This window comes from Colobus angolensis, unplaced genomic scaffold (genome assembly GCF_000951035.1).
Source record: "Colobus angolensis palliatus isolate OR3802 unplaced genomic scaffold, Cang.pa_1.0 Scaffold428, whole genome shotgun sequence".
Classification (NCBI taxonomy): Eukaryota; Metazoa; Chordata; class Mammalia; order Primates; family Cercopithecidae; genus Colobus; species Colobus angolensis.
Window position 1 is genome coordinate 1,149,306 of NW_012117688.1, and position 27,056 is coordinate 1,176,361.

Here is a 27,056-nt window from a genome sequence, read left to right on the forward strand (position 1 = left end):
CTGTAGTCCCAGCTACTCGGGAGGCTGAGGCAGGAGAATGGCGTAAACCCGGGAGGCGGAGCTTGCAGTGAGCCGAGATCGCGCCACTGCACTCCGGCCTGGGCGACAGAGCTAGACTCCGTCTCCAAAAAAAAAAATTCAGCCAGGTCTTAGACTCATACTCCAGACTGACTAAGGCTGCAAAGGGCAATAGTAAGAATAGGGACTCTACAGGTATCATAATAAAGAAGTAACAAGTATCTGTCAACAGTCCAAAACCTCCAGCTAGCAAAAAGCCGGGGGAAATGTGACTAAGAAAATAAAGTACTGTTGTTGCAGGTTAAACTAACAAACGGCTCCAGTTATCTTTCCATGGGTCTTGGGCAGACTTTCCACTTCATGTAGTTATCAGTTTTGGTACGACTGACTTGGGTGGAGGCTCTCTTCTTTTTGTAGTCATCTGCTTCAGAAGGATTCCTTGTCACCTCTTTTTGAGGTGCCCTGCTGGGACAGTCTTCCAGCAATTTAAGATTGGCATATGTCTCTATATTAGAGAAACATGAATACAGGGATCAACACCCTGTTTTACCATTGCATTAGTTATTAACAATACCTGGCAAAATTCTATGTATTGAGTTTAGAGGGCAGTTTTCCAGAAGACAGTCTCTGAATTTTAATGTAAAGGTTGTTTCAGAGGAAATGCTTCCTGGACCTGTTTGAATGGAAAACTGTGTGTACTCTGAGTTCCAGTTAATAACTGGAAACGTAATAAACGTGGTAACTTGAGTTAATGGCAGTATTCCCAGATGTATAGGATGCCCAGATTTTTTGGTTCATAGAGTTAATGAGCTCCAAGGGGAACTGCTGTCACTTGACATTCAGGCAAAGGAGAAAAACAACAACAACAAAAAACCCTTTGGGCTAAGGAAGTCTAAAGGTTTCTGAAAGTTTAACCAACTTCAGTTTGAGATTTCTATTTGTCCTGTTCATCTTACCTGAAGGCTAAGAGTGATAAAGGCAATAGAGATTTTGAGTAAGATGTACAGATGCGCCCCGATTTACGGTGGGGTTACGTCCTAATAAACCCATTTAAGTTGAAAATATCATAAGGCAAAAAAATCATTTAACACACCTAACCTACCAAACGTCGTAACTTAGCCCAGCCAGCTTAAACACGCTCAGAATATTTAATGTTAGGGTAGCTGACTGGGAGCTGCGGCTTGCTGTCGCTGTCCAGCATCTCTCAAGAGAGTATCATACCATATATTGCTAGTCTGGGAAAAGATCAAAGTTCAAAGTACAGTTTCTACTGAATGCATATCACTTTTGTACCACCAGAAAGTCAGAAAAATTGTAAGTCAAGCCTTCGTCAGTTAGCAAGCATCTGTATTGTCTTACAAATCTGTTTAGTAACAGTTCTAGGGAGGTAAGTGTTTCTGTCTCCGGAGAAGTAATCACAGATTTCCCAAGTAGGAAGCACAAACTCAAGACACCTTTTTTTTTAACCATTGGTATAGTTGAGGCTTTTTGACAAGCTATATTCATCCTAAAAATAGACATATAACTACCAAATAAAAACCTATATTGACAGAATAACTATTTTTGGGGAAAAAAAACCCCTGAACTGTAGCATACCTGTATGTTCTTCTACATGAGTATTTTTTAAAGCTGCCAGTTACAACCCAATTCATGACATCAACTCAGCTTTTAAAAAAAAGTATGAGGTACTGCAGTATGGAACTTTTGTGGGTTTTGGTTTTTTTAAAGCGATTTGTGATGTGTCTAACTGCATTTTTTTCTTGGTGTTCTGTCTTGGGCTCATTGAGCCTCTTAGATCTGTAGGTTAATATTTTTTATCAAATTTGGAAAATGCTTGGCCACTATTTATTCAAAATTTCTGCCCCAGTCTGTCTCCTCTGCTTCTGGGACTCCAGTTATATATGTAAGAACACTGAATGTTGTCCACAGGTCATGGAGGCTTTGTATTCCCACTCCACTCTTCTCCCTGTATCCACACATAAGTTTTTTTTTTTTTCTTCACTGTACTTTCAGTTTTGTTTTTCTTGCCCTGACTTGAAGCTCATTGATCTTTTTTATAGTATTGAGTCTACTAGTAAGCCCATTCAGTGAATTTTATTTCAGGCAAGCATTTTTTGGATCTAGACTTTCAGTCATATATGTAATATACCTGTATATACACATACATCCATATATATAATTTCTGTTTTTCTACTGAGCTATTCCATCTGCTTAATACTTACTGTGTTTATCTTTTCTCTTAAATCCTGGAACATATTTATAATCGCTGTTTTGAAATTCTTGTCTGCTGATTTTAACATCTGTGTCACCTCTGGGTCTGTTTTTAGTAATATGTTTTCAGCTGGTTATGGGTTCCTATTTCCTAGCTTCTTCAGTTGTCTTTTTTATTGTATCTTGGACCATGTAATACAATGTTGAGCATCTGGATTTTATCCTCCTACTTTAAAGAGTTAATTACCTGGTATGTCTACTTAATCCTTTCAAGGCTTGTGTCAGGTTTTAGTAGAGTATTCAGCAAGGTCTTTCCTCTGGTAGAAAGCCAAATTTTTCCTGGTACAGTGGGATCTCCAGAAGCTCACAGCTCTCTGTTAGCCATTTTCTGAGATACCTTGCATACTCTGGCTTTGCTCTTGGTATTCAGCCAAAGACTTAAGAAAACCTCTTTGCATATTTTTGGAGTTCCTCCTTTATACAGCTTTCTTATTTTTGGGACTGTGCCCTCTACCTGAGCAGCGCCAAATTAAAATCCTTGTCCCTTCACCTGTTGAGACTGTTACTTTCTCTTTGGGCTCCATTTTCTTGTGTCCTAGTTTGGAAAGTGCCCCCAGGCAGAAAGTCAGGGTAAATATGGCTCTTACCACCATGTATTTTCGTTCTTTTAAGAATCACAGCCTCATGGTGTCTGTGGTGCATTGCCTTCAAACAGTTGCTTTAGTTTGTACACACACAAACATGCAGACATGTATATGTATTACATGTAGATAGTTGTTTATACAGAAGGGTAAGTCCAATTTCTGTTATTTAAAAATGGCCAGGCGTAGTGGCTCACACCTGTAATCCCAACACCTTGGGAGGTTTAGGCAGGCAGATCACCTGGGGTCAGGAACTCCTGAGGTCAGGAAACCTCATGAGATGGTGAAACCCCATCTCTACTGAAAATAGAAAAACTAGCCAAGCATGGTGGCACGCACCTGTAGTCCCAGCTACTTGGAAGGCTGAGGCAAGAGAATAGCTTGAACTCGGGAGGCAGAGGTTGTAGTGAGCTGAGATTGCACCACTGCACTCCAGCCTGGGCAACAAGAGTGTGAGACTCCATCTTAAAAAAAAAAAAAAGTAATATATTTTTTTCACATTTATGCCTTTTATAATGCAGCTCTAGACCTGCTTGCCAGTGTTTCTGGTTGTCACAGAAATAAACCTTAGTTCATCCCTGTTTCAAAAGACTAAAGAGGTTCTTTATGAATTATAGTAGTAGTTCTTGAATTCAGATGTTTTTAATTATGTTAAATAAGTCATTAATGACCAAGGACTTTTTATTTTAGATTATTTTTTAAAGTAGATACTATGTTTTATGGAATGTCTTCCAAACTTTTATTGAAAAATTTATGACATACTGTTTTTGTTTAATGTGATGAGTTATGTCACTACTTTGTATTTGCTTTTTACAAATCTTGTTTTTAGAAATAAGGACAACTGGATCCTATTTGAAAGTGCTTTTTAAAAGTATTTTGTTTGCTAAGATTGTATTTAGGAATTTTGCATCTCTATGATGCAAGTATGAGTGTTTAAAAAAATTTGGAGGGCTTTTAGTCACATTAGATTTTAGAATTTTTAAATTTTAAATACTTTATGAGGAAGTAATAAACCCTCCTTTTCTCTGTTTTAGAATATTTTATACAAAAGAAGTTACTCTTTGAATATTTTGAATAATTCTGAAGTCAGTATGACTAGGTCAAATAAAATACATATTTAGCAAAATACATCAGATTCCTTGTGACATTTAATTTAATAGAAGTCATTTGTTCTTTTTAGATAATTTATAGGTAGTTTTTCTTAGTTCATCTCTGTTATGAAGCTGTAGCTTAAACTGTCTCAAAACAGAGTCTACAGTGTAGAGAAAATCTTTAAAGTTTTTACTTAGTCATTTACTTTTGATGAATCTTTGAAAATCTCTTTTATACAAAAAGAATTGTTTGTTTAATTTCCTGATTCCAACCAAGAATTAAGTAGAGATGTTAGGAAGATCCCAGTTTGTTACTTACTTTTGGTAAGCATAACAAAGGGATACTCTTATAGTCAAGAAACAAGATTTTTTTGTCTTCTCTTCTTTCCCCTCTTCTTTCTCCCTCCCCCATCCCATATACAAACTTGCCATTACATTTCTGAGATGAACCCTGAGATGCTGAGTTTGTACATACCTGTTATATATTTTACAGTTGACAAATTACAATTTGAACCTCCTCTGAGAAAAGAAACAGAAGCACGAGATGAAATGGTAAGAATTAATTTTTAAAGCATTATTTTCACATTAAGATTTGAGAAAACTTTTTTTTGAGTTAGTTGTACTTTGATTAGAAAACAAAGTAATACACTCTTTTAAGCATTAATTTTGATTTTTCCCATATTAAAGTTTTTAAAAGTTTATAGTTAGTTGTATTTTTACTAGAGTACAATGTAATACACTCTTTCAATCATTCATTTTAACCTCGTTAGTCTTTTGAAGGTTTTACATGATGTCATTAAATACACAGAATTTGATTCTCAGCTTTAAGCTCTCGGGACCTTTTTTTTTTAAAGTGATTCTGTTTAGTTTATAGTAAATTCTACATTCTGTATTGCCTTACTGTTTTTTAAATGTATTTTATTTGTTAATATAGTTTCTTTTTTAACCATTGTTCGTATTTTGAATTTACTGTTTAGTTACCTCTTTCCTTATCTAAAATGAAAAAAGTGATCAGGCACAGTGGCTAATGCCTGTAATCTCAGCACTATGGGAGGCTGAGGCGGGTGGATCACCTGAGGTCAGGAGTTCCAGACCAGCCTGGCCAACATGGCAAAACCCCATCTCTACTAAACATTCAAAAATTAGCTAGACATGGTGGCATGTGCCTGTAATCCCAGCTACTCAGGAGGCTGAGGCAGGGAGAACTGCTTGAACCCAGGAGACGGAGGTTGCAGTTAGCCAAGATCAAGCCACTGCGGTCCAGCCTGGGCAACAGAGCAAGACTCCGTCTCAAAAATAAATAAATAAATAAATAAGGGAAAAAGTAATGAAGCAAGATATTATTAGAGTTAGCCTAACCTAGCCTATTGAGTTCATCCTTAACGTTTGAAAGTAGTGCTCTTCTTACTGTAAATGTTGCTGTATGATAAAACCCCAATTTCCATGCTAGTAGGAAAAAGTAGTAGCACCAATAAATTCATGACAGTTTAGTAATATGATATTTAGTTTTCCATGCTAATGGAGTGATGATGTAGATAATTCAGTTGTTTATTGTTTGCTTTGGAATATACTCACATATTGATAGAGAAGGTTTGTCACATTTGAAGCTACATTTAGTATGTTTATGGAATTTCTTAAGTTCAGGTCAACTGATAATGAGTCATTGACCTAAATATGTCAAATAACAAAGCAAATCTAGCTAGAGATTAAAAAATTGAATTGAATGCCAAGATGATTAATAATCATGATACTGGAATGTTTTCTTGAATCAAATAAAATGGTTAATACCTGTTACAAAGTCACATTTTAAACATATTTTTATCTTTACAGGGGTTGTCATCAGACCCAAATTTCATGTTACAGTGGAATCCTTTTGTTGATGGTGCAAATACTGGCAAGTAAGTTGTTTTCTAATTTAATAACTATATTTTATTTGATTATATAAGAACAGTATGGGGTGTGTGATTTATTCTAGTAAGCTTTAATTTGCATTCTTGAAAAAGTTATGCCTTTAATGAAGGTAAAGCTTTTGACTTTTACCAAAAAGCATCATATATTGATCATTAAGGTTTTTTATTTGTTTTTGTTTTTAGTCAGAATATATTATGTAATGATAATATACTGAAAGGTGAGTCACATGATGTCATGGGAAAAAATACTGTAACAGAGTTAAAAAGCCCCAGTTTCATCTCTCCAGTAGAGTTACCTCAACAATTAAGTGAGGGGGCTGGCCTTCATGAGTTGTTCCTAACCTGTCTGTGCACTGCAGTTACCTGCAGAACTCTTTAGAAATGCAGATTCCTGGGTTCCCACATTAGGCCTATATGTTTGGGGTTAACAAACTATGGCAGCCCACAAACTAAGAATAGTAATTACATTTTTAATGGTTGAAGAGAAATCAAAAGAATAATAATATTTTATTACACATGGAAATTACATGAAATTCAAACTTCAGTGCCCATAAATAAGTTTGTTAGAATGTAACTATGCTCATTAGTTTATGTATCATACATGGCTGCTTTCACACTGTAACAGCAGAGTTCCGTAGTTACAACCACTGTATGCCTCGCAAAACCTGCAGTATTTACTCTCTGGCCCTTCATAGAAAAAGTTTGCCAACCTCTGGTATAGATACAGTCTTTGGGACTGGATCTAAGAATCCTGAAAGCCACATGATTGATTTCAATGACTGTGGATAACTGTGTGGGACCAGTGGACTAGATAAGTGCTTCTCAAACTTCTTGACCTGGAGAACTTATTAAAAGGAAGATTCTGACTTAGTAGGTCTGGAGGGTGCATTTAGAAAAGTTCCCAGATGATGCCAGTTCTGCTGGTTTGAGGACCTACTTTGAGTAGCAAAAGGTTTGGTGGTATACCCACTTGAATCTATGGGTCCCAACTCTAAAATTCTGAATCAATTTTTTAACCAAGAAGTTAATTTAGTTTTTATTACCTATGAAATATAGCAAAGCATAACCATAAAGTAAAATAAGACTTTGTGTCCACTTTTTTACATCTTTATAGACATACTAATACAATTTGACAATATGAGTGAGGTCTTAGGCCTTCCTAAAGATTTTATACTCTGCATTGTGATCTTTTATATCCTCTGTATAGGATAGGAACTGATTTTAATACATATTTAATAGTATCTGTGTTTTCGGTTATGGTCATTTATCATTATCTAAATTGCATTTCTTCCTTGTATTAGATCAACCTCAAAACGTGCAGTACCACCTCCCCTACCTCCTAAGGTGAGCTACTTAATGATTTTGAACACTAAATCCTTATTTAAATAATAAATTTTTAAAATAATTTTGAGTTTTTTCAGAATTTTCTTAAATGTATCTTAGATGAATACAGTTTTCTTCAAAAGGAGCATGTGATGGTATAAAATATATAGTAAAGAAGATTTCATGAGGAATACAATATTTGTAATAGCTATTTTAAAAAGGCAGTCAGGCGTGGTGGCTCACCCATATAATCCCAGCATTTTGGGAGGCTGAGACAAGTGCATCACTTCAGATCAGGAGTTCGAGACCAGCCTGGCCAACATGGTGAAACCCTGTCTCTACTAAAAATACAGAAATTAGCTGGGCGTGGTGGTGCATGCCTGTAATCCCAGCTACTCAGGAAGCTGAGGCATGAGAATCGCTTGAACCCAGGAGGCAGAGGTTACAGTGAGCTGAGATTGCACCACTGCACTCCAACCTGGGCGATAGAGCGAGACTCCATCTCAGTAAAAAAAGAAAGAAAGAAAGAAAAAGACACAAATAGGTTATTGCTTATTGAAGAAATTACTTCACTACATGGAGGGGAAACAAGAGTTCATTTATCATTCTTATGACTACAATTTGACGTGTTAATGGAGTCATTTTTCTTGATTGTTTCTAGTTGTTTTGTGGATTTTTATATAATTAGTTATAAAAATTTTATGAGTTTTGAGTTAGGGCTGATTAAAAATCACATGGCAAGTCGGTAATTGTGTTGGGGCAGTAACTCACCTCTTACTTTGCTCACTTAGCCCAGTGAATTGAACTGTATAGAAGAAAGAAAAACGGTGCATTTCCCTTTCCCTAAAGACTCTGATGTGTAATGATAACTGTTAAAGTGCTTTTTTGTCTTTGTACCACTAGCCAAGGATAAGCAGTTACCCTGAAGACAACTTTCCGGATGAAGAAAAAACGTCAACCATAAAACATTGTCCTGATTCAGAGAACAGAGCTCCCCAAATTCTCAGAAGACAGAGTAGCCCAAGTTGTGGGCCTGTGGCAGAGACTTCCTCTATTGGTATGGCTAGCAGTATCAGCAGCCGTAGAGTACATATGGCTAGATATTGTTATCTGGGTGAATAAATCAAAGTGAAAACTGATACGGGAGTCATTTGTTCCTATTTCAAAAAATGTCTTTTCTATTTAGTCAGTCCTATTACAGCTTAAAGCTTTGTAAAGGCTCTTTAATTCCGCATGGATGGGCTAGAAATAGATTCAGTTCATTTCAATTCTAATGTGAATCCTTACTAAATGTTTATTATAGGATCCAGAAGGGTGAATGCTTGTTTCTGCCCTCCAGAACTTCAGGGTCTATAGCCGAAGGTATACCCACAGAAACATAACATTAGGAAAGACAGCCTATATAAGTGTCTTCTGAAATAATTACCTGGATGTAACAGAAGACCAGAGATTTCTGAGGGAGATAAAGATAGGGAATACAGAAAGTAAGCTCTTGCAGGAATTTTTTTTTTCTATAGAGACGGGGTTTCGCCATGTTGCCCAGGCTGATCTCGAACCCCTGAGCTCAAGTGATCCGCCTGCCCTGGCCTCCCAAAGTGCTGGGATTACAGGCATGAGTGACCACACCTGGTCCTTCCTGCAGGATGTTAAAGGGCTTGATGAGCCTTCAGTAGGTAGATCAAATGCACTAAAGCTGGGAAATCTGAATTATGCAGTCTATTATAATAGTTTTAAAGGGTATATACTGGAAGATACAACTCAAAAGGTGAATTGAAGTTCAATTATGAAAAGCCTTGCATATCAGTGCCAGTAGGTCAGATTTTTTTTCTTCGTGATACGGAAAAACATGGAGGAAGACCACTGCTAAAGATGCAATGCTGCCTCTATAGAATCTAGAGAAAGGCACCAAAGATAAATTAACTTACCTGAGAGTAGAGAATATTCTCCAGTAAAGGATCATCCAAGTGGGAGACAAATAGTGGGAGAAAGGGGAAATAATTTTTCAAAGAAAGTACTTATTTGTGTGATCATTCAACTTTTAACATGATTCTCTTTAGGAAATGGTGATGGTATTTCAAAACTGATGAGTGAAAATACAGAAGGATCAGCACAAGCACCACAGTTACCACGAAAAAAGGACAAACGAGACTTCCCTGTAGGTATAACAGGCATTTAGCAATTAGTTGTAAATAATACTATATTTATCATGCAAGGGTCGTGGTCTGTTTAATTTGGTAATTCAAGTAGCCAAAGTTCTAAATGTCTCAAGTTTTTCTTTAAGACTTAGGAGGTCTTACACTATTAAATTTTATTTTTCCCATAGAAACCAGCCATCAATGGCCTTCCACCCACCCCAAAAGTTCTGGTAAGGAATATTTTTATGTGAACTGTTTGCCATTTTTTCTCTCTTTAGAAGCAGCAATATATTGGCTATCAATATACTTGAGCCTTTGAGAGTTAAGATATCATAAAATACAAAGATATTGGATGCATTTGGATATCTCATAAATCATATCATGCATTCTAATTTGAGTGCATAAATTCGAATTGGCAGTGTTTCACTTTTTGTGAATACTGGCAGTTGAGTCATCAGATTAGCCTACAAAGGTCTATTTAATTTTAATGTGATGATATTAATAGTACTGTGTCCTTTTCTTGATGTGGATTAAATATCTTTCTACCTCTAAAGTGATTTTCACATTGGACTATATACAATGAAAAGGAAGCAGGGAAGCTTATGTTAATGCTTTCTTCCTGGCCAGTCAGTGGAACTTATCTGTGAATGGGAACCCCATTGATCCCATGAATAGGATTTATACATTGTCCTTTTTTATTCAGTGAAGGTCTAATGTATAATATAAATTCAACCTTTTTGTCCCTTATGACTATTAAAGAGTTATACTGCAATTGTAATCACTATAATGTTACTGAATAAAATTATCCATTGTGTCACATTAATAATTGTCAGTCCTAAAAAATAGTATTAACTTAAAATTCCTAGACTATATCATTCGTGTATGTAGATCTTTTGGTAAATTTGATATTTTTGCCATAAAATAGTAGATTACAAAAGGAAAGAATATGAGACTCTCTTGGTAGTAGGGGTTTAATGATGTCAAAATATTAATTTTGTTTTGGAATGAAACAACAAGCATAGGCAAATAAGAGTAAATTTAGTATTTCAGTGATGTTAGCTATTTTCCAAGAATATATGAAATTTTCTAATCAAATAAGTCAACATTTCTTTCTTTATAAATAAGATGGGAGCATGCTTTTCAAAAGTTTTTGATGGCTGTCCTTTGAAAATTAATTGTGCAACATCCTGGATACATCCTGATACAAAAGGTAAAATGTTTGAATTTTATATACATCTCCAATAAAATATTTATTATGGGAAAGATCTTTATGATCAGTGACTCAAAGTTGTTTATTTTAAAAATACGACTTTAGAGACCTAATGGTATAGGAACCTGCAGCAACCTAAATAGGTTGATAGGGTTTTGGTTTAAAGGCATTGAAATTTAGGAGTGTATAGGAACTATTCTTAAAGGACTAAAGAGAAATCACAACTGATTGCATCCTTAATTTAGAATTTTCTTTTACTATAAAAGGACATTATTGGGACAATTTATAATCTCAATTAGTAAGGATTATAGATTAGATAACATTGTTTATTGTTTAAGTATTAATGTCTTGTGGTTATATGACTTTTTTTTCCTTAATGTACACAAATATTTCAAAGTAAAGAGGCATCATGCTCATAAGTTATCTTAAACAGCTCAGAAAACAAACATTTACATAAGGAGAGAGAAGGATCAAACAGAAGTAGTAAATGTTCAACATTTGTGGAATTTGTGTTCCAGGTATTTAGGAATTATTTGTACTATTACAACCTTTCTGTAAGTCTGAAATGATATTAAAATAACTTTGAAACTTTAGACTATGTTTCTGAAGTAAGGAAACATTTTTAGAGGCAAAAATTTGGAATCAAATAGATCTGGGTTTGGATTCCCACTCTGTCATTACCATGTGACTTCGAAAACAAACGTAACACCTCTGCTTTTCAGTGTGATCCTTTGAAACACAAATCACTCCCAATATTTACTTTGTTGCAAGGAAGGAACAAGCCTACCCCAGTGTCTGGCAATTAGCTATTAGGCAGTAGAGGATTTCAGGAAATGTGTGTTTCTACTTAAACATAATAGTAAAGACAGGTTATAATGATTGGCTTTACATGCCACTATTAAACAGTATGACAGAGGGGGAATATATATATATATAAAATAATTTTTATTAGAGACAGAGTCTTGTTCTGTTGCCCAGGCTGGAGAGCAGCAGTGCGGTCATAGTTCACTGCAGCTCAAACTCCTGGGCTTGAGCAATGCTCCTGCCTCAGCCTCCCAAATAGCTGCGACCATAGGTGTATACCACCACCTCTCCCAACTGATTTTTTATTTTATTTATTTATTTATTTATTTATTTTTGTAGAGACAAGGTCTCATTATGTTGCCCAGGCTGGGCTCAAGCAATCCTCCTGCCTTGGCCCCCCCAAAAGTGCTGGGATTACAGGCATGAGCCTGTGTGTAGCCTGAAAAAAATATTTTTATTAAGGAATTTGTTGTTGTTCATAACCTTTTAATTGATATGATTTCAAACATACAGAAAAATTATAAAAATAGCATAAGAAACTCCTGTATATTCAATCATCAGACAAAAATCATCAAATTTTGCCCATTTGTTTTGCCACTTTCTATCTATATATACTTTTTTTTTTTAATACTTGAGAATAAGTTGGAAATATGTTCCTCTCCTCTACTCTTTGTACTTCAGTGTGTACTTCCTAGGATCAAGAATCGTATTATAACTGCAGTACAATTATAAATATTAGGATATTTATCATTGATATACTACTACTTTCTAATCCAGAGTCCATAGTTAGATTTTATTAATTGTCCCAATAATATTTTTTATAGTCTCAATCCCGTTTGTATTTTTCCAATCTAACATCCAGTTCAAGATCATATGTTGCGTTTAGCTTCCATAGCTCTTTAGTCTCTTTTAGTGTAAAACAGTTCCTCAACTTCTGATCTCAACATTTTTGAGGCCACTTATTTTGTAGAATGTCCCTTAATTGGGGTTTGTATAATGAGTCCTCATGCTTGAATCAGGTTATGCATTTTTTATGAGAATAACACAGAAATGTTACTGTGCATCTTCTCAGTACATCATATCAGGAGATACATGATACCAGCTTGTGCAAATACTAGTGATATTAATATTGATCTCTTGGTTAAGGCAGTGTTCACTAGCCTTCTCCATTCTCAGGTTACTGTTTTTTCCTTTCTGATTTATAGGTAATTAATATGGAGATGCACTGAGATTTTGTTTATAAATATCCTCTTGCTCATCAGACTTTCACTCACTCAGTTTAGCATCCATTGACAATCCGTTGATATCCATTGACAGTTTCTCTTCTTTCCTACTTACTCATTTGTTTGTATCAGTTTAAACTTATGAATTCTTATTTTATTCTGTGAGATATGATCTATCTCTATTATTTATTTTCACACATAAATTGTCCCAGAATTTTTGAGCAGTGGGAATGCTTCTGTGTTCTTTTGTTTGAAATGTCCTCATCATTTTTTAACACTTCTTTACTTTCTGCCACAGCAAGATTTCTAGGCTCAGCATCTAATTTTATTGCCCCAGAATTGGAAGCAGTCTTTCTCTAAGAAGCCCTGGTTCTTTTTAGTGGAAAGTAATATTTAGAAACCAAGATCTGGATACTAGGTGTGCTCATTGTTTCTGGTGTGTTGTGATTTATAATTTATTTAATTTTTTGTTTCCTTGGTCAAAATATTTGAGGTGTCTTGCAAAAATGTGTAACTATAATTTAAAAATCTTAAAATACAACAATTATATTGAAAGGCAGGGTTATATAGTAAGATAAAGTCAGAGTGAGTTAGTCTAACATAGAATATATCTGCTTTTAAAAAATCAGAAAGGAACTGGGGAAAGAGGTAAAGAAGGTGACACAAATTTAAGAAAATAATTTTATTTTGGATGGATAGGTGGCTAATTCTTAATGCCATTAAAATGCAAAGTCATTATTTTAGTGAATGATTTCAGAAGATGATAGTAAATTCTGGTAATTCATCTCAACTCTTTTAGATCAGTACATTATTTTTGGAACTGAAGATGGCATTTACACACTGAATCTCAATGAGCTACATGAAGCAACGATGGAACAGGTAATTAGGCATTTTAACTCAAGAAATTAAGCAAATTGAATAAAGAAGTGTATTAATTTTAATTCAATCTGTGTAGGCCCCAATTTTAATTTTTATGACTTAAATATTTAAAGGGATAAAATTGTACTCTTTACATGTTCATGTTGAAAGATTTTTTTTCCTAAGGGTTTAGTAATTACCTGAAAGTTAGAAAATAGTTATTGTTATACAATTTCAAAATGCTGGAATTTGGAGCTTTAAGAGATTAAAATAATGACAATGAGAGAATCTTAATTATCTTCTTTTTCTTAGTTATTTCCACGGAAGTGTACTTGGCTGTATGTTATCAATAATACTTTAATGTCATTATCAGGTATGTATGTGATGATGAAAAATAAACCATAGATAAGCAGAGAAATGTAATTTTAATATACACCATTTTTAAATGTTATTTGTAATTCTGGATGACTATAATCTAATATAGTAACGCTGGGACTTATGGATATTTGTTACCCACCTAGAATGGGAAGAAACTTTGGGAAGGGATCCTGTCTTCACTTAGGGCTGCACTTTCCAAACCCACCTAGCATCTGAATACCTGAAGGATATCACAGTGCTTATCACTAGAGGCCGTTCCCTTCCACTCAGCCTCCTCCACCATCACTATCACCACTCCTGGCCTCCTTTAGGAATTAACAGGAAAGAAGCAGAGGATCACACTATTTTCTTTCTCTGCGATCTTGAGCAAGTCACTCTCTCTCAGCCTCATTTATCTTAATTATAAAATGAGGATGATGGGGTAACAGTACAGCCTCATGAGGTTGTGAGAGTTAAATGAGATAATATCCAGAGTGCTTAGTAAACTGTATAGTCTTACACAGGTGTTTGCTGGTGAAATTCATGTTGTTCTGGACACCTGTTAACTGTCTTGGACTGATTCTTTAAGGTTTTTCTGAACAAGATTCCAGAGTAACCTAATTTTGTTCTTTCTTGGTTATTATTAGGGGTGAATGGGTAGGTAGGTGGTGTTTTAGGCTTTTTTTTTTTTTTTTCATTCTTACCTATGAAAAGAATATTTTCTTATATTTTAGATTTAAATGACTACCAAGAAGTTTGCGGAATTGCTTTCATTTTGGTAGTAGAGTACAAGATAAGTTAATTATTATTTCTCTCTAGTAGAGATTTTTTAAGTGTCTGTATATTTGAGATAATGACACTGTTTATGGAGAGCATATTATTTAGTTGTGTGTTAAATGGCTTCTAAAAAGTTGGGGTCCTCAAAAGAATATTTAATATCTTTTAATTATGCTTCCCCCGAATCTTTTTTACTTTTGTTTGGTAAAATATTAATATGTTAATATTTTATATTACTATTATGAAAATAAAGCCAATTCTGTTTAACAGTTATGAATTGTATACATATAAACTTACTTTTCTCTAACTCTCTTACTGCTTTTATCCCTACTCATACTTGTCTTTGGAAATAAGCTTAAAAATTACACAGGGTACATCTTAGGTAGCAATGCTGTATAGGAGGCATGTGCATGTGTGTTTAGCTGCCTGGCTAGCTGGGTAGCAAACTATGTAGATTAGGGAAATGGAGAAAGGAAAGGTGTTTAATGTTTAGGCAGAATATTTCTGTTCTGAGAAAATACAGATAATTTTGTTGAGGATAAAACTGTGTATATGTGTGTGTATATATGTATTCTAATAATAAAAAGATAAATATTGTTTTGTATTGTTATATTATACCATATATAATGAGAAATCAGAAGATGTTTACCATATCCATCCCTCTTACTTAATACAGCCATATTTTTTATTATATGGAATTGTAGCCCTGTTATCCTTATATCATGGCTTATAATATTGGTTGGTTTTACTTTTTTAAGTATTTCAATCTGTTATATTTAAGACTTCATTCACAACGATTTTTAATCCAGGGTAATTTGCTAAGTTCTTGATAAATAGGTCTGTCCCAGAGAAATAATGATAATATAGCTTTATAGAATTTTCCATATTGTATTAAAATAATCACATGTACATCATTGTAACTCAATCCATAACATAAGATTTTGTACAACAGTTTCTCTTTTTATGTGCTGGCATCATTAAGATTTAGTCTGCCCAGATCACCTGTTAGTACCTATATATTATGAATTAAAATTATCTATTAATTTAAAAAACATTTTATCTATTGTCTTTCAAAATAGTATTAACTGAGGGTTTTTTTGTATGTGTTTTTCTATTTTGCTTGGCTTTTTGAACATTACTGGACTCCTCATTTTAGAAGGTAATTATGTTTTCTTTTTCTTGAAAATTGTATTTCTTTGCTGTAAATGATCCTTAAAAAGGTAACATGTTTTTCTTTTATAGGAAAAACCTTTCAGCTCTATTCTCACAATCTTATAGCTTTGTTTGAACATGCCAAAAAACCAGGATTAGCTGCCCATATTCAAACTCACAGGTTTCCAGACCGCATACTACCAAGGTATAAAACATCATTTTGATTCTATGGGGAATTAGTGTTTATTTCTAAAATAGCCAGTATTTCTTGCCCAGTAAAAAACTTTGTCTTAATTTTCAAAGGTAGTTTACACTAAAGTGTATTATATCTGGAAAAGCTGAATGTTTTCTGAACTTGACCATGAGAATCAACTGTGGAAGTTTTATAATACAAACTATCAGGCCCTTCCTCAGTCCTATAAGATCAGATAGTGTGGAGTTAGAATCCAAAACAGTTTTTTAAGCTCCTTTCTGTCTGATTCTGATGCAACTGATTTACAAATCACTGTATTGTAACCACTACTATAGAGTACATTTATATTGTCTTACGTTTTCAGAAAATTCGCTTTAACAACAAAGATTCCTGACACAAAAGGCTGCCACAAATGTTGCATTGGTGAGTAAATGGTATTTCTCAAACTGAATGGTTAGAACTTTTAAGATCTTTAAAATTATCTGAAGCATCTTATGGAAACAAATAGGAAGGAGGGTGGGTTTTTAAAGTTTGTTTTTAGTAAGAAGTTAAGCTGCCACTGAAGTGACAAGAATATAGACAGACATGGCATAGAAACGCTTAGAGATAAAAACCTTAGTGTTTTCTCAGAGCATAGTGTTCCCAGAGTTTTGTAACCATAGTTCCTGAGACTGTTTCTTTGCTAGTATTCTAACTTTCATTTATTTAGTATTTGCCATCTACCAGTTACTACCCATGTTTTATGAACATGTTTACAGGAGTTGAGCCAACTATGCTGTTAGAAGGAACAGTTCACACAAAAACACCCTCACTTATGATACCAATTGCAAATTGGGGGATTCCCAAAACTACCCCCAGAATAAAAAAATTCACTAGAAGGTATCACAGAACTGGAAGCAGTTATAGTTACGATTACAATTTAGAACAGGGAAAGAATACAGATTAAAATCAGCCAGGGAAGAAGTACATAGGGCAGAGTCCAGGAGAAGTACCAAACATGGAGCTTCTGTTGTCCTCTCTATGTGGTTAATGGGTAGCATTACTTTTCCAGCATTGGTATGTGACAGTACACACAACCATTGCCAACCACAACCTTATTCGAACCTCAGTGTCCAGAGTTTTTACTGGGGCTTCATCACAAAGGCATGATTGACTGACCACCTTGCTGATCTCAGTATGCAGCCCCACTAGAGGTCATCTGATGTTGCATGACCCAAAGCCCTCACCCAAAATCACATTTTTGGTATTTCTGGCATGACCAGCCCTCATATTAAGATTATCCAGTGTGGCCAGTCCCCAACCGAAATCATTATTGTTATATTATCCAGTGACCAGAGTCCCCCAAAGACAGTCCTATCAAGCATGACGTTCCAAAGGCTTAGCAGTTACCTCCCAGAAGCAGGACAGAGACCAGACCTCTTTTTGTGTGAAGTTAAATTCTTTACTACATAATTACCTCATTTAACCATTAAACAATTCCATAATACTAATTATGTCACTAGTAAGTAACAGAACATAGGAATCAGATTCAGGTTCAATGACTTCAGATCTTGAGTTCCTAACTTCCTATTTATTCTTTTATTTATCAATGAACTTGCACGTTGATCTTTGTGCCACATAATAGTTTCACAGCATAGTCCATACTATAAAACAAAAACGTTTAACCACAGATGTGCTATAAATATAAGCACATTGTATGATTGTTTTTCTGGGGAGAATCATGTCAGTATCTATTATCAGATTCCCCAGATCTGTGATGCACAAAAGGCCTAGAAGCTTATAATCTAAGATATAAACTCATAAATAATACTTCAGAGTTTAATACAAATAACTATTCTTATAATCAACGATTATAATTATTAATGGAAATCAAATTTGGGAGAAGGAAAGAGCAATATGAATTTTTATAGATTTGAGTCAAGGACATTATATCAAGATGAATTAATACATACAAGATAAATTATTTTCATGTGGAGTAGACATCTGTACCCTACTATACCAAAACGAGGTGCTTTTCAGTTGCCTCCTAGACCTTGTCAGAACTCATTCTTGTAAATTTTCTTAGTAAATTCAATTTGAATTTACTAAGAAACAGCTTTTTGGGGACGCCAAGATGGGAAGATTGGTTGAGCCCAGGAGTTCAAGACCAGCCTGGGCAACATAGTGAGACCCCACCTCTTAAAAAAAAAATTGAAAAATTAGCTGGGTGTGGTCGCATACACCTATAGTCTCTGCTGCTCAGGAAGCTGATGTAGGAGGATTGGTTGAGCCTGGGAGGGTGAGGCTGCAGTTAGCCGTTATTGTGCCACTGCATTCTAGCCTGGGTGACAGAGCAAGACCCTGTCTCTTTAAAAAGAAAAAGAAAGAAGGAGGACGGTAAGGAGTGAGGAAGGGAAAAAAACAGCTTTTTAGGTTGCATATTAGGTTGTTATTGTGCTTGTAAAAAGTTCTTATGTTTAAGAACCTAGTATATGAAAGTTGTTTGGAAGTAAACGTATATAATTTAAAATCTAGATAAGAAAGTAAAACGGAAAAGGCAATGAAGCCAAAAGAAAAGACACAATCTTTTTTTATTTTCCGCCCACTCTTGTCATCCTAGTTAACAGATACAGTAAAAGTATTCAGTATTTTGAGTGTGTCTGGGTTTTTTGTTTATTTCTTTCCAGTCAGAAACCCTTACACGGGACATAAATACCTCTGTGGAGCTTTACAGTCTGGAATTGTTTTACTTCAGTGGTATGAGCCAATGCAGAAATTCATGTTGATAAAGGTATATATTATTTTGTTCACATTTTTCTCCTTTAGAAGACACTAGTTTATAACTGAAGCTAAAATTAAAAGATCCCAATACTACTATCTAGGGTCAGAACATTTATAGTTATTTGTAGTTGTTTATTTGATTTAGGGCTTTTTGTGTTCTTAGGATTTAATGTTTAACTGATGTTAATAACTTCCAGAACCATCAGTCATAAAGATTAATATGGCCAATTCTCTAAGACACATTTTTATAGAACATTTATCCTTCTTATCATCTTAGAGGTAATCCTTTTTATAACTAGATAAATGAAGAAGATGGGAGTCTTTCTGTTGAGTTTATTCAACAATGGTATGAATGGGGAGATTGTTTCTGAATTATGGCTCTGTTGTTTATTTTTTTGCAGCACTTTGATTTTCCTTTGCCAAGTCCTTTGAATGTTTTTGAAATGCTGGTGATACCAGAACAGGAATACCCTATGGTCTGTGTAGCGATTAGCAAAGGCACTGAATTGAATCAGGTAGTTCAGTTTGAGACAATCAATTTGAACTCTGCATCTTCATGGTTTACAGAAATTGGTGCAGGTAAGTATTTTTTACCTTATGTTAGAATATTGATACTTTTGCGTATAAAAGAAGCAAAACACCAGTGTGGGCTCTTTTAAATATTCAAAACCGTTTCCCAAGTAAGCCCATAGAATCGTGTACATATATTTATGATCTCTATTTGCCAGAGGTAGTTTGATACAAATTATTTAGACAAAGGAAATTTTTAATGATTTCTGACAGTGAAAAGTCTTAGTTGTTACCAGTGAATCTTTGGACTTGCTAAGTAAATACATTTTCTAAGCAGTTCTTAAAATTTTATCAACTTCTCAAGCAAAGAGCGTCACTTATCCTGTTTTATCCTGTCTTCCTCCCTCACTTCTTAGAATCAGTGGATGTGGCTTTCAGACTTGAATAGAAGCTTCTTGAATAGAAGCTTTCAGACTTGAATAAGCAGCTCTTAGGTGTTGCTTCTGAGCCTTTCCATTTAAATGAGACATATCTCAGTGAAAGATCTGAAAAAAAATGGGAAGTTTATTCCTAGACTTTAAAATTAGAACAAATCATTCAATAAATCATTTTTTAAATCTGCATAATATGTGAAGTGGGTGGGGAGGGGTCTCCATTTTGCTAGTTTCCTGTTTGTTGTGCTGGTGTATTTGGTCATTTATAATCCAGGTTTATTAGGCCATTTTTACATGTGCCAAGCAAGCTTTAGTTATGGCTATTTCATTATTCACCACTGTTGTATTCTTTACCGCCTTTTGAAGAAGTCTGTTACATGTATTATAAGTTTGATGCTTAATGCTTCTTATTAAATAACCTTTGGCTTTTGATAATTTATAAGCTAAGTTACAAGAACTCATTATGATATAGAACCTACACTAAATTCGCTTTCAAAATAAGAATCAGTAAGAACCAGTGATATCCTGGTAAATGTCTAACAACAGGCTCTTGAGGTGCAACCATTTAGTAGAGTTGCCTATTTTTGTGGTACAAATACTCCACCCATGGCCAGTTTCGAACAACCAACCTGATGTCATTTGGCTCACCAAATTCCTGAAAATTTAACTCAGTACAAGCCAGCTCCAGCATGCACTGTTCTATAAACATATTCTTTATGGACCAGGTCACATTCTGTACCCTTCTACCTCCACCTGCACTCTGCCTTTTAAGTCTGTTGATCAATGCTTTAGGTTGAGTTGAATGTATGCCCTGCTGTTATAGCTAACAGAAAGGTACAAATGTATTGCTTTATTATCATGAGCTGTAAACAGCCCAAATAGAAATATTTCTGCAGGCCGGGCACAGTGGCTCACACCTATAATGCCAGCACTTTGGGAGGCCAAAGTGGGTGGATCACCTGAGGTCAGGAGTTCAAGACCAGCCTGACCAACACGGTAAAACCCCATCTCTACTAAAAATACAGAGTTAGCCGGGCGTGGTGGAGCATGTCTGTAATCCCAGTTACTCGGGAGGCTGAGGCAGGAGAATCACATGAACCTGGAAGGCAGAGGTTGCAGTGAGCCAAGATTGCACCATTGCACTCCAGCCTGGGCAACAAGAGCGAAACTCCATCTCAAAAAAAAGAAAAAGAAATATTTCCCTGTTCTTATCGCTCAAAGGAAAGGTTATGGGTCAATTTATTTAAGGACAAGTTTTGGCTGACAGCCCAACTTCTTTTTTTTTGCTCATTAGCATGGTATAAAGCAGGTCATTTAATACAACTATGTAATATATATTTGTGACCACTTTCTTCTGAATGATATATTAGAAGGTTATGTTGTTCAAGGCAGGAGTTCAGTGAGTCCTCTTTTCGAGTTTTGGGGTATGTTTGAGTTTGGGGGGTTTTTTTGAGAGTTTTGTTTGCTTTGTTTTTTAATGCGTGAGGCTTACTATTCTACCTACTTTTAACATTGTCTTGGCTAAAATTAAAGCAGACCCCCAACTACTGTCAGCCTGGGATCAAGGCTCTTTAAAGACCCAAATTACTTCCTGAGGGAGGGACAAAACTCTGCCTGAGGGTAATCATTGAGGTCACCTTCAGGCAGAGGTGAGGCAACCTTTCTAGTCCAGCACTTTGTCCTCATTAGGTTTCCCCATTTTTACAAGTGATTTGTTAATCCAACTCCCAGCTGTGTTCATTGTTGAACAAAGAGGCTATGCCTTGAACTGGCAAGTTTTAACATTAAAATAAATGCCTATTCAAGACTCTTTTAGGCTCAGTCTGATTTATCATTGCTATATCCTCATCTCTAAGGATGGTGCTTAGCTTATGGTCAGCACTTAGTAAATATTTGTTGAATGAATGCCTGAACATAGAGTGGCTAAGAAAAACTATTTTTGAAGTGTTACCTGAGGGACAGTTTATCGATTCTGTAGATCTGGATTCTTCACCATGTATAAGCTTTAGAAGGTCCACAAACACCCCAAAATATTATATGAAATTCTGTGTTTATGTTTGAATGTGCAGTTTCCAAGGGAGACAATGCATAGGCTTCCCAAAGAGGTATAGTTAAGAAGGACTGCTCTAAATAATCTAAAATATTTTCTTAGATTCAGCTAGACCATTCAAACAATCTGAGTGCTTAAAATGCAGTTTTATCAGAAATTTTTTTTAACGTTATTACATCTATCAGCAGATGTTAGAAGCAGCCCATTAAATATCAGCAAAATGATGAGAGTTGCATCCTGCAAAGATGTTCTTGACAATATTGTTCATCATGTTACTCAGTGTCCTCTATGTAAAAGACCTCCCACCCACCTATAAACACATACCTATACCAGGAAAATTTCTCTGTTACTACAGATTCATTAGTCCTGTGCCCTTTTGAGTCACTGGCTTATTTTTAATTTAGGTTTGCTGTGATTCACCCAGCTGATCTTGTTTCTATCTCCCATTGGCTATATAAAGTGCAGAGCAAAACCTAGCCATTGTATATAGCATGCATCTTACTTTTCTTCCTCATATTTTACCTTTGCTTCATTTTATTTTTGTAACTCACCTTTCTAGACCTAGCTGAGGTATTAATTAAAGGTAATACGTTTTTTTCAGCTGAGTTAGCCATGCTTAGGACATACCTGTCGTCTTAAATTGATTTACATACATTTTTTGAAAGATAACATCACAAAATATAAATTGTGTTAAATTTCAAAGATAGTTTTAAGTCACAGCAAAAGTCAGAATTTGTTTGTTTTCTAGGCTCTAGGTTTTAAAAGTATAATTGTAACCTTGTTTTTTACTCCCTAAGGCAGCCAGCAGTTAGATTCCATTCATGTAACGCAGTTGGAGAGAGATACCGTTTTAGTGTGTTTAGACAGTAAGTACTATTTTTAATTTTATTTTGCATATAGTACTTCATAAAGCAATTTTTTTATTCTATTAAACCATAATTCAAGATTTTCACTTTGTTTTACTGAAAGTGTTACTTATGTGTAATTTATAAAGGAAAAAAAATCACCTCTTATGGCTAAATATTTGAGCACCAAGGTAGCCATTTTTAAAGAAGTGTATATTTTTAAAAATGAGTGTTAATATTCAATATATACTGTAAAAAAAGAAAAGAAAATAATAGCAGAATTGCCATTTACCAATGGAGGCACTCTTACATTATTTTTTGCCATTTGGCATACTTGACTCAAGATAAATAGTTGAACGTTATTAAGAATATTATTTGATATCCATGTAAAATCCACATATATCAAGTTGCATTTATTTTAGCAGATTTGCATGTCCAGTCTTGACTTGTTTATTTTTTTTTTAAGAATTTGTAAAAATTGTAAATCTACAAGGAAAATTAAAATCAAGTAAGAAACTGGCCTCTGAGTTAAGTTTTGATTTTCGCATTGAATCTGTAGGTAAGTCTGCTTTTTTCATAAATCAGTTTGTGATACTTATGATTATTAAATTTCATTCTGTACTTAGGGTTGTCTAGACCAGCACTGTCTAACAGAAATTTCTGTAAAGATAAAAATGTTCTACGCCTGTAATCCCAGCACTCTGGGAGGCCAAGGTGGGCGGATCACAAGGTCAGGAGCTCGAGACCAGCCTGGCCAACATGGAGAAACCCCGTCTCTACTAAAAATACTAAAATTAGCTGGGTGTGGTGGCGGGCGCCTGTAATCCCAACTACTTGGGAGGCTGAGGCAGGAGAATCACTTGAACCTAGAAGGCGGACATTGCAGTGAGCCGAGATCATGCCATTGCTCTCCAGCCTAGGCGACAAGAGCAAGACTCCATCTAAAAAAAAAAGACAGAAATGTTCTGTATCTGTGCTCTTAAATACAGTAGTGATTAAACACATATGGCTGTTAAGCACCTGAAACATGATTAGTGCTACATTTTTGTTTTTTAGATTTTATTTCAAATTTTAATGTAAATAACAACATATGGCTGGTTGCTCTCATATTGCACAGTGCAGGTTCAGACCATCATAAATCTTTTATTGTTTCCTGAATATTTAAAACTTCTAATCACTTTTAAAATTTCTGTTCATTATTCCCTTTGCTGCATTAAGTGAATTATACTTCCCCGATTCTTTCCCAATCAGGAAGGTATTTGTGTGATGTGATAACAGTGTTAGATATGCCATAATTCTTTGCCATGTAAGATTGTGGGTGGTGGGTGTTGATATTACTGCTTTTGGATCTATTTTTCTGTAAATAGCTAGTTCTCATAGGACTTGTAAACTTTTATGCCATTTAATTTGCTTCCTTGTCAATGAATGTTTTACTCTCTAATACTCATTGGTTTTATGATGAAAGTTTTTACTGTTTATTATTGTTTGCATGCTCATTGATCATATGTCAGTATTTTCCCCAGGAGTGACAGAACTTGTGAAAAAAATCATGAGTGGAAATATTTTTAAACATTTCATGATGTAAGTCTGCCATATATCAAAGGCACTAAAATGAAGTTGGCAATTTTTATTTGGGCCATAAAAAATAGCATGTACTTTATAATTACATACTTTTAAAAACATGATTTTCATTACTTAGAAAGTTTTTTATTTTTAAAAAGCATTTTAATATGTATTTCTCAATTGGAGTTTTACCCTATCACAAAATAAGTTTGTGCCGCTGTGTGACATTTTACATGAAAAATAGTTTACTTATGATTGGGAAATTTAATTCATTAAAGCAGAAAACCTAAACATTTCTGTAAATGTCCAGACAAAAGGAATTTTGGAAACTAGTTTTTTCTTTTACTCCTTGTATTACATTTTTGTAATATAAATTTTTTTGAGAGAGATTCTGACATAGGAATCCTTAATTCCTCTTCACTTTCATTGAAACACACTGATACCTCAACTTTTTCAGATGTGCCAAATTATCTTCGTAATTTTAATTGTTACACAAAAGTTTGTTCCTAGGCTACCATCTTTTCTTGCCAGTAAACCTTGGAATAATTACAAGCATCCTCCTGGGAAAAAAAAAATGGCTTTACAACACCTCTTAAAAATAAAATCAGTAACTGGGTTTTTTATTTGTCACAGTTAGTGAAACACATGTGATTTGTCATTGTCAAATACTTTCATTTTTATTGAGATTAATTATGTTCCCAGAACATTCATACATTAACTTTTTACAAAAAGTCAGTAGTCTAAAAAATAATTAATTTTCAGTTACTTTCTTCAATCACCTTTAATTATGCTTTTCTAAATCTGTCTGTAATACTTACTTGTAATGGTTAAATACTAAGAATTTTATGTAAGAATTGACTCACAGATCCTAAATATTCAATGTGTGGTAAAATGTTGGATTGTGGGGCAGGTTTATTTTATTTTATTTTTTATTTATTTATTTTGTTTGAGACGGAGTCTCACTCTTTCGCCCAGGCTGGAGTGAAGTGGCGTGATCTAGGCTTACTGCAGCCTCCACCTCTGGGGTTCAAGCAGTTCTCCTGTTTCAGCCTCCTGAGTAGCTGGGACTACAGACACAGGCCACCATGCCTGGCTAATTTTTGTATTTTTAGTAGAGACAGGGTTTCACCATATTGGTCAGGCTGGTCACGATCTCCTGACCTCAGGTGATCCACCCACCTCAGCCTCCCAAAGTGCTGAGATTACAGGGATGAGCCACCGTGCCCAGCCAGGTTTATTTTTTAAAATTTCTTTTGTTACAGGGAAAATGTGAACATAAATTAAAAATGCTTGTTTAAAGCTACTTCTGAATATGTAACAGTATTTAAACAACAATGTTTTTAATGCAAAAACCCAATTATATATGTTTTTATGATTTTATTCATTTAAGACAAAAGATACACTGTATGAAAGAAATGAATATGCCAACATCCACCTTATCTGAAGTTAGTTCATGTTTAAATGAATGGCTTTTGTATGTATCTTCGAAGACTTGCATAACTCTACCTCAGTAAATTACTTGAGCTTAGGCATATCTTAGCCACAAAAATGTTGAGAAATAATGGTCCAGACAGTGGAATTTTGCACTAGACACTCAAATAGGCTTATATTATCATTTCTTAAAAATAGAGAAAATTTATAGTGAAACGCTCTGTGGTTTATATTAGTTTCACTTCTCCCTTATCATTTTTAGTATGCCTTCAAGACAGTGTGTTGGCTTTCTGGAAACATGGGATGCAGGGTAAAAGCTTCAAGTCAGATGAGGTAAGCCTTCTCAGATTACCTCCACTGACTCCCACTAACAATTTTAAATGTTGAAGCACTCATTATATGCATTTCCTCTCTGAACCTACATTACTGTGTTTAGTGCTTTTCATGCTATGAACTGGTAGAACAAAAGAGCCAGTATTTTCCCTTCAAATATGTTCACTTTTGTATCATAATTCAGAATTCTCAGTGGCCACCAGGAATTGCAAAATATAAGTGCACACAATTTCATTTATCTAATTTGTAATTTGTAAATGTGATTGCTAAGTTTGTAAAACTTTTCTAAATTTAATATGTGTTTTCCATAATGTATAAATATGTAGCTGCTTTTTAAATATATTTTTAAATCTACATACTGGAGCATAGGACTAAGGGAAATCTAAGAAAATTGACTCATTTAGTAACTATTGAGTACCAGCTATGTTCAAGACACTTATTGTAAACATCAAATAAAACCTACTGTGTTCCAGGTACTTTACAAATATTTGCTTATTTCAGGCTCAAAATAACCCAGTAGAGGTAGATATTATTCATATTGCCATTTTTACAGATACAGAGTGGTTAAGTAACTTGCCCAGAGTTACATAACTAGTGAAGTGGAAGAGTCTGGATTTGACGGGTCTCTTTTAATCACTTCTACCTGAGATAATTAGGATACATTTCACGCAGGAGATGGGATTTGGGCCTGCAACTTGAGGGATGAGTCCTACTAGCTAAGATAATACTACCAGAGACATTTCCCATTTATGTGAATACTTGTGTGATTCTTCTAACCACACTTAAAGCTCAAAAACTTCTGTTTGCTTTTACCTTTAGTTTTATCCACACTCTTATTTATATATAAATGAATATTCCTATCTCTTATATGAATGCAGAATTAGAATGCTTCCAGGAAGAAATGATATAAATCAGCTGTCTTTGAATATATAGGTTTATCTTGTTACTGATACATGTCACTGAATGTCACCAAGTCTCTTCACTTGATGAAACCTACAGTCCTACTTATTATCATACAGTTAATTATTCTTAAATGCTATTTTCATTTTGTCACTCCTGTGGTTAGAAATCTACAGAAGGTCCTTGTTTCTTACTATATCAAATATTGATTCCATTTCCTAAATATCTATTTTTTAACTTAGCTTTTTTTTTTTTTTTTGGAGATGGAGTCTAACTCTGTCGCCCAGGCTGGAGTATAGTGGCACGATCTTAGCTCACTGCAACCTC

The 27,056-nt window shown here is 34.7% G+C and overlaps 1 protein-coding gene and 1 long non-coding RNA gene across 3 annotated transcripts in view; one reads left to right on the forward strand and one right to left on the reverse strand.

Moving 5' to 3' along the window:
• The window catches only part of LOC105522384, an 8,562-nt gene extending 4,078 nt beyond the window's left edge, over window positions 1-4,484 (reverse strand). The window contains exon 1 of the long non-coding RNA XR_001003433.1: window positions 4,437-4,484. This is a non-coding gene — a long non-coding RNA (uncharacterized LOC105522384). The remainder of the gene's footprint in view (window positions 1-4,436) is intronic.
• MAP4K5 (mitogen-activated protein kinase kinase kinase kinase 5) overlaps window positions 1-27,056 on the forward strand; it is a 108,030-nt gene that overhangs the window by 74,528 nt on the left and 6,446 nt on the right. For both annotated transcript variants that reach the window (XM_011956887.1, XM_011956888.1), the window contains exons 15-31: window positions 4,455-4,513; window positions 5,792-5,859; window positions 7,173-7,215; window positions 8,098-8,251; window positions 9,252-9,349; window positions 9,518-9,559; window positions 10,455-10,539; window positions 13,366-13,445; window positions 13,737-13,797; window positions 15,715-15,717; window positions 15,801-15,915; window positions 16,268-16,326; window positions 18,570-18,673; window positions 19,065-19,242; window positions 22,455-22,523; window positions 22,969-23,061; window positions 25,759-25,829. In XM_011956887.1, coding sequence (XP_011812277.1) covers window positions 4,455-4,513; window positions 5,792-5,859; window positions 7,173-7,215; window positions 8,098-8,251; window positions 9,252-9,349; window positions 9,518-9,559; window positions 10,455-10,539; window positions 13,366-13,445; window positions 13,737-13,797; window positions 15,715-15,717; window positions 15,801-15,915; window positions 16,268-16,326; window positions 18,570-18,673; window positions 19,065-19,242; window positions 22,455-22,523; window positions 22,969-23,061; window positions 25,759-25,829 — 1,382 coding nt within the window. The remainder of the gene's footprint in view (window positions 1-4,454; window positions 4,514-5,791; window positions 5,860-7,172; window positions 7,216-8,097; window positions 8,252-9,251; window positions 9,350-9,517; window positions 9,560-10,454; window positions 10,540-13,365; window positions 13,446-13,736; window positions 13,798-15,714; window positions 15,718-15,800; window positions 15,916-16,267; window positions 16,327-18,569; window positions 18,674-19,064; window positions 19,243-22,454; window positions 22,524-22,968; window positions 23,062-25,758; window positions 25,830-27,056) is intronic.